The 13,821-nt window shown below is 40.4% G+C and overlaps 1 protein-coding gene across 2 annotated transcripts in view; it reads right to left on the bottom strand.

Moving 5' to 3' along the window:
• Positions 1 to 2,517: 2,517 nt before the first annotated feature.
• LOC138951946 (zinc finger C2HC domain-containing protein 1C-like) overlaps positions 2,518 to 13,821 on the bottom strand; it is a 26,157-nt gene continuing 14,853 nt past the window's right edge. For both annotated transcript variants that reach the window (XM_070323510.1, XM_070323511.1), the window contains 3 exons: positions 11,422 to 11,648; positions 10,566 to 10,965; positions 2,518 to 4,325 (listed from right to left, as the gene is read on the bottom strand). In XM_070323510.1, the coding sequence (XP_070179611.1) occupies positions 4,074 to 4,325; positions 10,566 to 10,965; positions 11,422 to 11,648 (879 nt within the window). In that variant the 3' untranslated portion in view covers positions 2,518 to 4,073. The remainder of the gene's footprint in view (positions 4,326 to 10,565; positions 10,966 to 11,421; positions 11,649 to 13,821) is intronic.

Below are 13,821 nucleotides of genomic sequence, written 5' to 3'. Positions count from 1 at the left end.
TCTGAAATTTGGTATGTGCTTTTGTCCTATGTAAAAGCCTGGATCATGGACAGATTCGTGGTGTTTTACATGATTGTTTGCACGGGAATGATGGTGCCTTTTAACAAAATTCTCTATCACATTTCTCCTCTACAAAATAAAAAAAATAAAACCCCTTATCAAAGCATCAAAATAAAAACACAAATCGCTGATTCTCTTCGTTGCGTACAAAGTCTGTAAGAGATAAAAAATCGAATCATGCATGTAGTTGTACAATACTACCGACTTTGTCGGTGTTACCGTATTCGCTAATGACACCATAATCTCTCAGCATTGCATAATTTCGGAGGATGTCATTGCAAAATTCTGTCAACTACAGTAAATTTGAAGTGACTATGTGACTCGAAACAGCAAATGACATGACATTGTCAGACTAAAAGGACAGTCTTTTCGTGAAAGCAGTTCAACTGAACATCTCAGATCTGGCCTGGCTGTTACATTGGTAAGACCACGCATCCTGCACTTGAACCCTAATCAAAACTCAACACCCTCACTGTGAGTGAGTTACCCCCCGCGAGTTAGGGGGAGTCCCATATTGGTTATGGGACGAGAAAGAATTTACCCGATGCTCCCCAGCATGTCGTAAGAGGCGACTAACGGATTCTGTTTCTCCTTTTACCCTTGTTAAATGTTTCTTGTATAGAATAAAGTCAATGTTTGTAAAGATTTTAGTCAAGCAGTATGTAAGAAATGTTAAGTCCTTTTTGTACTGGAAACTTGCATTCTCCCAGTAAGGTCATATATTGTACTACGTTGCAAGCCCCTGGAGCAAATTTTTGATTAGTGCTTTTGTTGTGAACAAGAAACAATTGACAAGTGGCTCTATCCCATCTCCCCCCTTCCCCCGTCGCGATATAACCTTCGTGGTTGAAAACACGTAAAACACCAAATAAAGAAAGAAAGACTGTGAGTGAGAGTGAGAATGTGTTGATGAATACATTTCACAGATTACCAAATTTGTACTTTGTAGTGTCCCTTAAAAATGTAAAAATTCATTCATCATGAAATCCCCTACTTCGTATAGAGAGCATCCGGGCTGTTGCATTTTGGTACGTGTCCATGTGGAGGGATGGTCTTATCTCCCATGTAAAAAAAGCCTGACCAGATCTGATATGGTTAGTCGAATTGTTAACGACGGGAATACATGTATTAATATTGAAGGCTACATGTATTGCTTTGTTATAATATATGGTTAAGGACAAAAGAAAAGTTTTGAGCAATTTCTTCAGGGACTTATTTTGCATCACCACATGTAATTATTTTTCGTGTTTTGGCAAATGCCTCGTGGAAAATACATTCATAAATAAAATGAACAGTCGTACAAATCATACTCAAAACAGAATCCAGAGCAATGGTTTTGGAATAAATAAATACGGATTTTGTACTGATGTTGGCAGTGACAGTTATGATGCTGGAGACAAAGATAATGATGATAACGACAGCGATGATGATTATGATGGGGGTCAGAAGGAGGGGGAAGGAGAAATTAGAGCAATCATTCAACATAAAAAGAAAGGCTCCGAACCACCGAAGACTATGCTATAAAATCAGCATTGGTGACTAAACTTTTCTAGTACAAAGTGCTAGTTCATTCATCCAGTCAAGCATGTATACCCCCCTCCCCCCCCCCCCCCCCCCCCACCCGCCTTTACACTGTGAACTCCATCCGCTCCTGTTTTCATTTAACAACCATACACTCTGTACCAACTTGAGCGTCTTGAGTAACGCAAATCAGCTTCTTCCGTTATTATTCAGTGAATCACAGCTAGACTATTTATCAAATCACAGGCTTGACGTTTCATAAAATAAACTTAATTCAAAAACAATCATCACAAGCATGAATTTTTGGGATGGTAGAAGGATAGAGAAACGTCACGGGATACATATATATCAGAACAGGATATCACAAGGGCAGTAAAGCGACAAACAAGACGATAAAAATTGTGATAACATGAGCGTATTGCATTCATATACATTTTGCACAACAAATTTCATGACTTCAACTTTGTCAGGCAGCAGAGTATGTGTACACTGAATATGTTAAAATTGTAATAAATTACAAACAAGCTTGCGCGGTTCAAACATGCAAAAAGGCAATGCAAATCTCTTAACTTTTATTAGAAATATTTCTTTGTCATCTGAAATTGAGGTCTGAGTTCGCCATGTTTAACGATGGAAGCTTCTTTCACAATTCATTTTCAGAATTAATTGAATTAACAAAAGACAAGTCTTTCACATTCTATTTTTTTCCCTGATCTGAGCTAGTCTATGTAACACTATTTATTTATTTAGTTTGCTTATTTTGCTGCTGATCAAAGACAGAACAACAACAACATTACCAAGACAGAAACGTTGTCGTTGTTTCACATTCTTTCAAAGAAAGATACCACGTGCTCTCAGATCCGAAAGACACACAGGCCCACACAAGCTCGCGTGAAACCGAAAATTCACCCAAAACAGTAGCACAAACACAGTCTCTCAGGATTTATAAATATCGTATTATTCAAGAAACCCAAAACAATGTTAGAAGAATTTTATTTAATAAAGGTGACGAAACCTATCAAGCAGTCCCACGTGCGGAATGAGAACGTCACAAAAGCTGTCACTTCTGACATCACAAGTCTCCCGATCAGTCAACGTTATCAAGTTTGCACTGTGTAAAGCAGACGACAAATTCAGAAATTGTAGACACCGTGAAAGTTCTGAGACGATCGATGTCGGGTGGAAAAGCAAAAACCTGACTGTCTTCTGCACTCAGATTGTTTCCGTTTTTACCCATTTCTCCAGCTCTTCAATGTAGTCTACAATGGTCAGCTCCAAACTCATTGAGCAAATAGTATGAGTGTGAACAGCTGTGAGACCAATAAGCCTGAGTTCACTTTTACCCGATCACAGGGTAAACATGAAGCAAACCAGTTGATTGCGGAAAATACGAACTGCTCCCTGTTCATACAAAACCATGTTGTCTGTCTTAGAAAAGAAGAAAAAACAAAAAGCAGCAAAGCATTTTTTAAACTTTCGATGCCAGCAAAAGATCACGATTTATTATGCAGGTTTGTCGTCATTGGCAGTCTGCTTCAGTGAGCTTTCATTTATTCGCATTAGGATTTCAAAGTTCCGCAGAACAGTCTCATCAGTATTGTTGGGAACACAAGAAAAGACCGTCATGATAACCACTCCACTCGTTTAAGCAAAATGATCACTGGATGCATTAATACTGGACTTACTTCCAGAGTCTTCAGATGAAGTTATCCACGCTTACTGAGTCACTAAGTGTCCCGCGCCTAACGTTGTCTTTCCTCTGTGATAGGTCCCTGTTCATACTAAGGCCAAAAAAAAAAATTGTCTGTTTAGGGTAACATGACCAAAAAAAGTAGGGTCGGTAGGTAGGTAGGTTGGTTTTTTTTTTTTTTTTTTTTTTGTTTTTTTTTTTTTTTTGTAAATGATACCAGAGACTATAGAGTATACTCTATAGTCTCTGATGCTATGTTGGCTGAACATTCACTTCTTATATTTGATGAATACATGTTTCAAAACGCCAAATGTCTCTTTTTAGCATTTTTACCTCTTTTTTTTTTTTTTTTTTTTTGAAATCAAAAAAAAGTTTTTGGGTCGGCGCCAAATCGATAGGGTCGGTCGGGTTACCCTAAACAGACAATTTTTTTTTTTTTGCCTAATGTGAAGGTCTTCGATCGCTTCTAGCCCAAGAAAAGGACGAATCACTGCCCCTCACCGGCAGGGGTTTCTCCACCATTTCATCGACGAACGAACGAATGATGTAAATTAATTCGTCCCCCCGTAAGAAAATTAAAACCTATATTGGAACATTGTCGTTGATCATGATGCACTCTTCCCTGAGGGGGCACCGATTTATATAGAGCATCAAGTGAATATCACTCAATGGATTGACCGTGCCTACGCAGGCTCAAAACACGACAACTGTTTGCAATTAGTGTCCACAGTTATAGCAACTATTCAGTCCATTGCTCAAAAAAGCAGTTCGTTTCACAGGTTAAGGCGAAGGACGACAAACATCAACGCCGCCTGTTGGGCACAGCTTTAGTCTTGAGCCCTTGGCAGCGCGGGATATGTCTCTCCGCGGCAGTGGAGTTGAAGGTGCGGTTACAGTGGGGGCAGGCGACGAGGTCGGGGTTGTGGGAGGGAGGGGGAGGGGGGAGGTCCTTGAGGTCCATGCCCTGTTTCTCCATCTCCGTCACCTTCTTGGCATAACGGATGTTGTTGATGAACTCCTCGTGCTGCCGCCGCCAGTCCGCCTTCTTCTTCGACTGAAATAGACACAATACAGAAACGTAAACACTTTAGAATACCGTTTTTGATACAGTCAAACCTAGCTGGAACAGGAGTTCAAGTAGAAAACAAACAAGGGGGATATAGTTACACTGTAGACGATTTTGACTAACAATTTGAGTGTATCGTCCTATTAGACCAGTTGGACATTGGGACAGGTATTGGTAATACGCTGAGGATATTATGGTGTGATATTTTGACTCGAACAAGCTGACTCCGGCATTAAGCCTGTCTCGTCAAATATCGAGATACGATTATCATGATGATAGGCAAGCTGCTATAATGCATGCGTGTCTTCGTGTATTCCAAGTCCTGAAACTTCCGCTGTGAGCTTGGAATCGTTATCGTGCGCATGTTTGCACACGGGAATTTTTTCAGTTGGACACCAAAGATAGTCTCCATAATAGTTGACCCGCGATTCGTAGACGATTCAGTTTGAGAGTATCTAATGCAGCACAAATGTACCATTGCAATCTTGCCATTTGTAAGAATGCATGGAGACTTGGAAACAAATAAGAATGCGATCAACGTTGAAAATGTGACTTTTTATCAGACATGAACAAGATAATCTACAGATGCTTGAGAACACTCCCTGAAAACAAAAGGAAAACGCAAATGAAGATATAAGTAAGGTCGAAAGCGAATGACGAAAAACAAAAAGGTCACTTATTTTGGAGGATGTTGTTGTTGTTGTTGTTAAAAGAATATGATTCTTGTGTTGTTGCTTTTTACATTTAGTCAAGTTTTGACTAAAATGTTTTAACATAGAGGGGGAATCGAGACGAGGGTCGTGGTGTATGTGTGTGTGTGTGTGTGTGTGTAGAGCGATTCAGACCAAACTACTGGACCGATTTTTATGAAATTTGACATGAGAGTTCCTGGGAATGATATCCCCGGACGTTTTTTTTTTCTTTTTTTTCGATAAATACCTTTGATGACGTCATATCCGGCTTTTTGTAAAAGTTGAGGCGGCACTGTCACACCCTCATTTTTCAATCAAATTGATTGAAATTTTAGTAAATCAATCTTCGACAAAGGCCAGACTTCGGTATTGCATTTCAGCTTGGTGGCTTAAAAATGAATTTATGACTTTGGTCATTAAAAATCAGAAAATTGTAATAACATTTTTTTTATATAAAATGATCCAAATTTACGTTTATCTTATTCTACATCATTTCTTGATTCCAAAAACATATAAATATGTTATATTCGGATTAAAAACAATCTCTGAAAATTAAAAATATAAAAATTATGATCAAAATTAAATTTTTGAAATCGATTTAAAAACAATTTCATCTTATTCCTTGTCGGTTCCTGATTCCAAAGACATATAGATATGATATTTTTGGATTAATAACACGCTCAAAAAGTTAAAACGAAGAGAAGCACAGAAAAGCGTGCTATGCAGCACAGCAAAACCACTACCGCGTTGAACAGGCTCGTCAGTTTGACTCCGTTTTGCACAAGCGGCGGACTACGGTCATTGTGAAAAAACGCAGTGCGTTCAGTTTCATTCTGTGAGTTCCACAGCTTGACTAAATGTAGTAATTTCACCTTACGCGACTGTTTCTTCTTCGCAAAGCATTGTTTTATGGCTAATGCATTGGACACTGACGCACTAAAGCAGTAAATTGATTATAAGCTCAAAAGCTAGCAAAGTTTGAATAATAAAAGATGTCACAGGCTTAAATGAGGTCAAGTCTTCATGAACGCGCGAACACAATCCAGAAATTGAAGAATTGAACAAAAGCAATTGAGTCGTAGAGTGTTCTTGTGTTTAGAATCGATTACGTCAAGATTACATTATCATGCGACGGGAAAGAAAAAACGGGAAATCTTCGATGTTCTCTCTCTCTCTCTCACCCTCTCTCCTCCCCCTCACCCTCTCTCCTCCCTCTCTCTCTCTCTCTCTCTCTCTCTCTCTCTCTCTCTCTCTCTCTCTCTTGTTCTGTGCATCATCATATAGTTATCGATATAGGCTACACACCTATCAGAACGGAATTCAAATTTCGGACACGCTAATAACCGTTTTCTACCAATGTTGATACTCAGAATTCTGATACAAAAAAGAATAAACATATAATAACATTCCCGTTCTTACAAAAATATCTCTATAAATATCACTTAAATTTCTATTGTAGATCAAACAAATATATACAAACAGCTCAGTCCTGAACTACAACCAATATCTCCATAAGACTTTCTACGTAGACAATAATAACTTTCTTCACATTTTCTAGTCAGTGTTAATTATGTGCCGCGTTGACTGCCGCAATTAGCGAACGCTCTTCCTAATGTTGATTACTGTTACACCGGGCTGACAAAAATCGATACGAGGCTTCTCCCAGCATCTACCTTGTCGACATTTACTACAGGCGTCAATAGGCTCAACCGGCTCATGTGGGCCTCTTTACGGTGATAGGGCCCCCCAAAAAATAGGTCTGTTTACGGTAACCCGACCGACCCTAGTTTTTAGGCCCGACCCTAATCTTTTTTTTGGATCGTCTAAAAAAAAAAAAAAAACCGCATCCAAAATAGAGCTGTTTAAACAGCAGACGACAGAAGGGAGGTAAGCTCAAAGTACTGTTTATAGTTATGTTGGGCAGAAACACGGATTGATGAGAAGAAATGAACTGTGAAACATCATAGAGAGGGGAGAAAAAAGAAAAAAAAATGGGGAAAAAAAAATGGGGGAAAAAAAAAAAGCCGACCTACCGACCCTATTTTTTCACCCTATGTTACCGAAAACAGACCTATTTTTTTTTTGGCCTGGGCATCATCAGAATGCACTGACAGTTACAGTGGAACCTCCAATAACGACCCTCCAAAAAATGACCCCTCCGGCCGTTTGCCGAGCGAATTTCTGGACACTCATATGCCTTTCACACTGTATTAAGTAACAACCGAATGGCGACGCCCTCCTTTTTTTTCAGACGACCGACCTACCAACAAAGGGTCAATAACGACTTTGCCGTTTGACCATCTTTAGCTTAAGCCATTGCTTTTCTTATGGTGACTCTATCTTTTTCTCTTCTGAAAATCAATACAAAATTAAAGTAGCCAACTTACTTGCCGCATGGTTGTATTGTATCTTTCAGTGGCTCGAAAGCTAATGTTTATCGACGAAAGATACACAGATGTATTGCTGTGTTTGTTAGTTTGATCGTTGTTGTTTTTGTTGTTATAGAAACGGTTCTATTATTGTGAGTGTGTGTGTGTGTGTGTGTATGTGTGTGTGTGTGTGTGTGTGTGTGTGTGTGTGTGTGTGTGTGTGTGTGTGTCAGTGTGTGTGTGTGTGTGTGTGTGTTTACAAATAAATAAACGTTCAGCTATTCCTAAGTTACGGCACCACGTTGAATATCAAGCTATTTTTGGTATGCCTATTGTCTGTTACAGAAGGATTGTCGCCTGGCCAGTATTGCCTTGGGAGCACTTGCGTACCTATGGTCTTGATTTATTCAGAGCCACAGTAGATCTATCCGTCACACCATAAAAACTCGCACGTGTGTGTCACCATGGAGTAACAAAAAGTAATGGACTTGAATTTGCATATCTGATTGAGGTTTCTGTTATATTGCCCGGTAAATTCTTCATTGTATCGCCTTATTTCCCATCTCTCTCTCTCTCTCTCTCTCTCTCTCTCTCTCTCTCTCTCTCTCTCTCTCCCTCTCTCTCTCTCTCTCTTAACTGAATGAATTATTTGTTGATAACAAGCGCGTTCTTCATAGGCCAGCCTCTTTTCGATGCTCAGGCATTTATTTTCACGCCTGTAGAATTTTCCCTCACACATATACTCAATCCACAATTATACTTTCGGTGCACACAACCTTTACATCTCTCTGGTTTAATCAAGACGTTATTCAGGTTTTTTTTATCGTGACATAAGCAATATAACGTTTTTACTATACTCATCTCTGTCAATGCCAGCATTTTTTAACCTAAACTTTTTTTTAATCCTAAGACTTTTTCAGTAATTTGTTGTTGTTGTATCTAGCCAGATTCTCGTCAGCACTAAAAACTATCTCCTTCAAGTCTGCTGGTGCCAGCATTTCCCTCTGAGGCCGAGCAGACGTCAGTGGTGCCGAGTTGGCAAGACACGGTGTTGTGGTAACCACTGGGCGGTACAGACACGCATCGCTTCACACCACCTCTAGCTCATCAATAGTGCATTGTTAGCGAGCATTCCCTTCGTCCTTTTCATTGGTTGTCACAGTGTTTACGTCATTAGTGGGTTTTTTCTTTTTTGCACGAATTGTGCTACACTTGTCTTCTTCTGTCAGCCATGCCCATAAATGGTGATCAGGAGATAAATCGGTTAAATCGAAAGGGTTTAAACAACACTTTATTCAGTTAAAGCAACGTGACATACACACAGTATCTAACATTCAGGATCCGTACTCAAGCATAAAGCTTATAATTATAAAAGAATCCAAGGGGACGAATAAAGAACAAGTAGACTCGGTCAAATCGAAATCATTGTACATGTATGTATATCATATAATTATATTTATCCTACATACGTGAGAGAGACACCCGTGAGATAATAATCGTTCAAATCACACGTGTGTATATCATGTAAATGAGGTCATGTCAAGCAAGTCTGGCAGGGACCTGTTTTTCCACTGCTTATGATGCCAAAGTCACCGAGACAAACTTCATTATAGAAACACAAATTGCGCTCGCTAATTACCCTCGATGAATCTTTAGAACTAACACGTCACGCCACACTTTCAGAGTGACGTTTCTTTGCTTTGACGTAATAGATTGCACGAGGCTTTAGAAGAGATCGAGGTTCTAAAACAAGCGTCTTCAATGTAGCTGCCTCGACTGCAGGACATTTTCAGTAAAATACACGTAAGTACAGTATGTAGGATAAACAGAATACTACATGGCTTGCTGTTCCGTACCAGATTTAGGCCTACACTCGTTGCTTTTTCAAATAGTGAACAGCTCGCTTTCGCTCGCAGTTCAATATTTAAAAAAACAACTCGTGTAAATCTGGTACGACACAGCAAGCCATGTAGTATTCTCTATAGTTGCTAATGTGAAGAAGGGGAGTTGTTTACTGTGTACTTCTTTACACTTGTTTTCCTTTGTGTCTGTATCTTGCAGATTGTCCTGGGCCCAACTGACTGGGTTTTTTTCTTTCTTTTTTTCTTCTTTTTTTTCTTAAAAATTCCGTTTTCGATGTTTTTCTTCTCATATTTTTGTTGTGTCAAACCTGTATACTTGACATATTTGTAACTAGAATTTATGTACATATTACAGCTAGCGTGTCTTTGAATAACTCAGCGCGGAATTTCAAATGTTTTCTATAAATTTCTCTTCTTGGTAAAATGTTACACTTGTCATATTTGTATCGAACTACAATCTATGTACACACTACAGATAGTGTTTCTTCGAGTGCTGAGCGCGGTATTCCAATTCTCTTTTATTTTGTCTGGCTGATGGAATAACAGATTAGTACTTAATCAATTTATTAATTAATTAATTTATTTATTTCATATGCTGTTGGTCACCTGCACTTTTTGGCAGATTTAATAAAATAAAATAAAATAAAAGCAGTCCACTACCTTAACTCTTCTTGTTTTGCGAAATGTAAACCGAAGAAAAACTGAGAAATGAAAGGCCACCACACACACATGAGCATGGCAAGATAACTTCATTGATTTTTAAGTTTCGTGCATAAAGATGAAATCGTAGCATGCCTCTTTGTTCGTGCAATTATCGTTTTCTATTGGGTTGCAACAACAAAAATCGATGGTCCGTGTCGTTCAAAAATCTAACGATCTTGCTGAGGTTTGTGGCTTTTAATTGGATCAAACGGACATGCAAAGGAAAGGATAGAGATGGGAGGGGGGAAGGGGGAGGGGGGAGGGGGGAAGGGGGAGGGGGGAAGGGGGAGGGGGGAGGGAGAAGTATAGAGATGGAGGGAGACAGAAAACAGCACAGAAAAGAATAGAAAAAGACTATTGAAGACAACGGGAGACGTATAAATGAAAACAAAAACACACACGAACGCATGCACGCCCGCCCGAACACACACACACACTGCACACACACACACACACACGCACGCACGCACGCACGCACGCACACTCTCTCTCTCCCTCTCTCTCTCTCTCCCTCTCTCTCTCTCTCTCTCTCTCTCTACCATTCCTCAAACCTCTCTGCTCCCCCCTCCCCCTCTACCGCCCCCACCCCCCAGCCCAACTCACCTTCGGCTCCTTTTTATGCGCGCCCTTGCTGATGTACTTGGCCATGTCAGTCCCCTCTGTCCTCATTTTCGTGGGGTCGTACACCTTGCGCGGTTTGCTGGCGATCTTGCAGGCTGACTGATGCTTCTGGACGCGATCGTCTGCGAACTTGCGCCCGCAGACCTTGCAAGGTACCAACCTCACTCTGCCGCCCTGTTCGCCTTCCGCAGCCTGAGCGTAGAGGTCGATGCCGGGTCCAGGGACGGGGGCGAATTCTTCTTCTTCGAAGTCTTGGGCAGGTTGAGGCGCTGCTCGTCTTTGAGGCGGGGGTACGCGTCGTTGTGGTTGAGGAGGCGGAGGAGGCTGACGTCGTTGTGGGGGCGGGTTGTTTCTGGGTGTGGGTTGTTGGCTGTTGTCCGACCTGTGAGATGAATAACAAATGACAGGAATTATCATCAATATGAAGATAAATGATGTTTTACGTTCTCACGGTAAAAACATTAGGGGCATGCTCCCGGGTGTTATCCCGACTTTAGATGAAGTGGTTATGACAAACAAAGACAAATGAAGGCCGCCGCAGGGGTCGACGTACTGTTGTGCTCGAGCTTCCGGCTGCCAAGGCGCCAGAGCTAGAGGCTGGTGTTAAGTATAGGACGCATGGAGTTGGCTGGAGTCCTGGATGGGTCGTTGTGCGTTAGTGTTGTAGTTGATGATATTATCAATATATATACTTTTTTTTTTTTTATCTGGAACTAATACCCCGTCAGCCTCCGCCTTGGATTTTCTTAGTTTAGTCCGACCCAAAGAGGAATAACAAAGGGAACATGGATAAAACAACAAGCCATTATAAAATAAATAGTGTTGATATAATTCCGACCTGTTAGTGTTAGGCGTACTGTAGCTCTCCTCTTCGTCGTCGTAGTGTTGCTGCTCTTGTTGCCTTTCGCGCGCAGCCGCTGCCGTTGCTTTCCGTTGTTCCGCCTTCTCTCGTCTGGTCTCCGCTTCCTCCTCTCGTCGTCGGCGTGCCTCCTCCTGCTTTTGTTTTCGTCGTCGTTCCTTGTCGGCTGCCTCCTGCTTCCTCCTCATCTCGGCTTCCTGTCGCTCCTGTGAAGAGGACGTTATAAGTCACGGTTAACCTTGTCGGGGTTGGTTGCTTGGTTGTTTGTTGTTTTAGGTCTTTTCAACCTTTTGGGCTTTTCGATTTTGTCAGGTTAAAAGAGACCGTGGGAAAGAAACATTGTTGAAAGTATTCGCTCGAGTACTTTGCCAGTCTCCAGAGTAGTAGACCAAATTTTAAAAAGTAAGAAAGAAAAACACCACCACATTCGCCAAGTTTCAATTTTTTTCAAATCTTCTATGTAGGAACTTTTGTGCATAAAATACTTTGATTTTTCACAATTACTTGTATAGGTAGGTATTGTTTCACAGCTGCGCTCCTCTCCCCATGGAAGTGGTGATGTTAGTGGAAATAATATGCGGTAAAAGTGTTCTCCTATAAACAACAACAACAACATTAACAACAACAACAACAACGACGACGACGACGACGACGACGGTTTTAAAAGTGTACGTGCAACAGTGCAAACATCTGACCTTTGTTCAAGAGCTTTGCCCGTCATTCTATCACAAAAACCAGCTCGTCAGCATCTGTTACAACATTAATAGCGTGCATAACGACATTCACAGAGGCGGCAACGACAAAGGTTATCACAATAAGCCTCTTAAGAATATTTTCTTCAAAGCGATATTGCAACACGACTGAAACAGTTGTGTGTGTGTGTGTGTGTGTGTGTATGTGTGTGTGTGTGTGTGTGTGTGTATGTGTGTTTCTTTCTGTTTCTTTCTGTTTCTTTCTGTTTTTCTGTCTTTTTATCTCTGTCTTAATCTCTTTCTCTCATATCTGTGCGTGTGTGTGTGTGTGATGGTGGGGTTTTTTTTCTTCCAAAAAACCCATATTTTTTAAGTTATTTTTCCAAAAAACAAAGACTTTTATTTTTTTTATTTTTTTTCTCCCCCAAATGCCCAAAAAAAGTCCAGGGTCGCGCGAAAAAATAGGGTCGGTCGGGATACCGTAAAGAGACTATTTTTGGGGGGGCCTAATATTAGTTCTCTCAACCTCCCTCCCCCCCCTCCCCCCTCCCCCACTCCCCCCCCTTTGCCGAACACACAAATACACACAAAATGACACTATGAAAATATAAGAGAAACACATCGCAACTACACACTGATCTTAAAAATTTATGCCATCAACTCAAACAAACCTTTCATCACTGTAGCAGCATCTCTTTTTACATTTAGTCAAGTTTTGACTAAATGTATTAACATAGAGGGGGAATCGAAACGAGGGTCGTGGTGTATGTGTGTGTGTGTGTGTGCGTGCGTGCGTGTGTGTAGAGTGATTCAGACCAAACTACTGGACCGATCTTTATGAAATTTTCCATGAGAGTTCCTGGGATTGATATCCCCGAACGTTTTTTTCCTTTTTTTGATAAATGTCTTTGATGACGTCATATCCGGCTTTTCGTGAAAGTTGAGGCGGCACTGTCACGCTCTCATTTTTAAACCAAATTGGTTGAAATTTTGGTCAAGTAATCTTCGACGAAGCCCGGACTTCGGTATTGCATTTCAGCTTGGTGGCTTAAAAATTAATTATAGACTTTGGTCATTAAACATCTGAAAATTGTAAAAAAACAAAACTTTTTTTTTAAACGGTTCAAATTTACGTTCATCTTATTTTCCATCATTTTATAATTCCAAAAACATATAGATATGTTATATTTGGATTAAAAACAAGCTCTGAAAATTAAAAATATAAAAATTATTATCAAAATTAAATTGTCGAAATCAATTTAAAAACACTTTCATCTTATTCCTTGTCGGTTCCTGATTCCAAAAACATATAGATATGATATGTTTGGATTAAAAACACGCTCAGAAAGTTAAAACGAAGAGAGGTACAGAAAAACGTGCTATCCTTCTCAGCGCAACTACTACCCCGCTCTTCTTGTCAATTTCACTGCCTTTGCCATGAGCGGTGGACTGACGATGCTACGAGTATACGGTCTTGCTGAAAAATTGCATTGCGTTCCGTTTCATTCTGTGAGTTCGACAGCTACTTGACTAAATGTTGTATTTTCGCCTTACGCGACTTGTTAAACCCTATATTTGCGCTAGAAGCAAAGCGAAACAAAACAAACGAAAATATGTGCAGCAGTTAGTAGCCTGGGGCAGTTTTGTGTATAAGTTGTCATGCCAACAACGACACTTTAAAACCCCA

This window comes from Littorina saxatilis, linkage group LG17 (genome assembly GCF_037325665.1).
Source record: "Littorina saxatilis isolate snail1 linkage group LG17, US_GU_Lsax_2.0, whole genome shotgun sequence".
Lineage (NCBI taxonomy): Eukaryota > Metazoa > Mollusca > Gastropoda > Littorinimorpha > Littorinidae > Littorina > Littorina saxatilis.
This window is presented reverse-complemented; position numbering and strand designations above follow the sequence as displayed.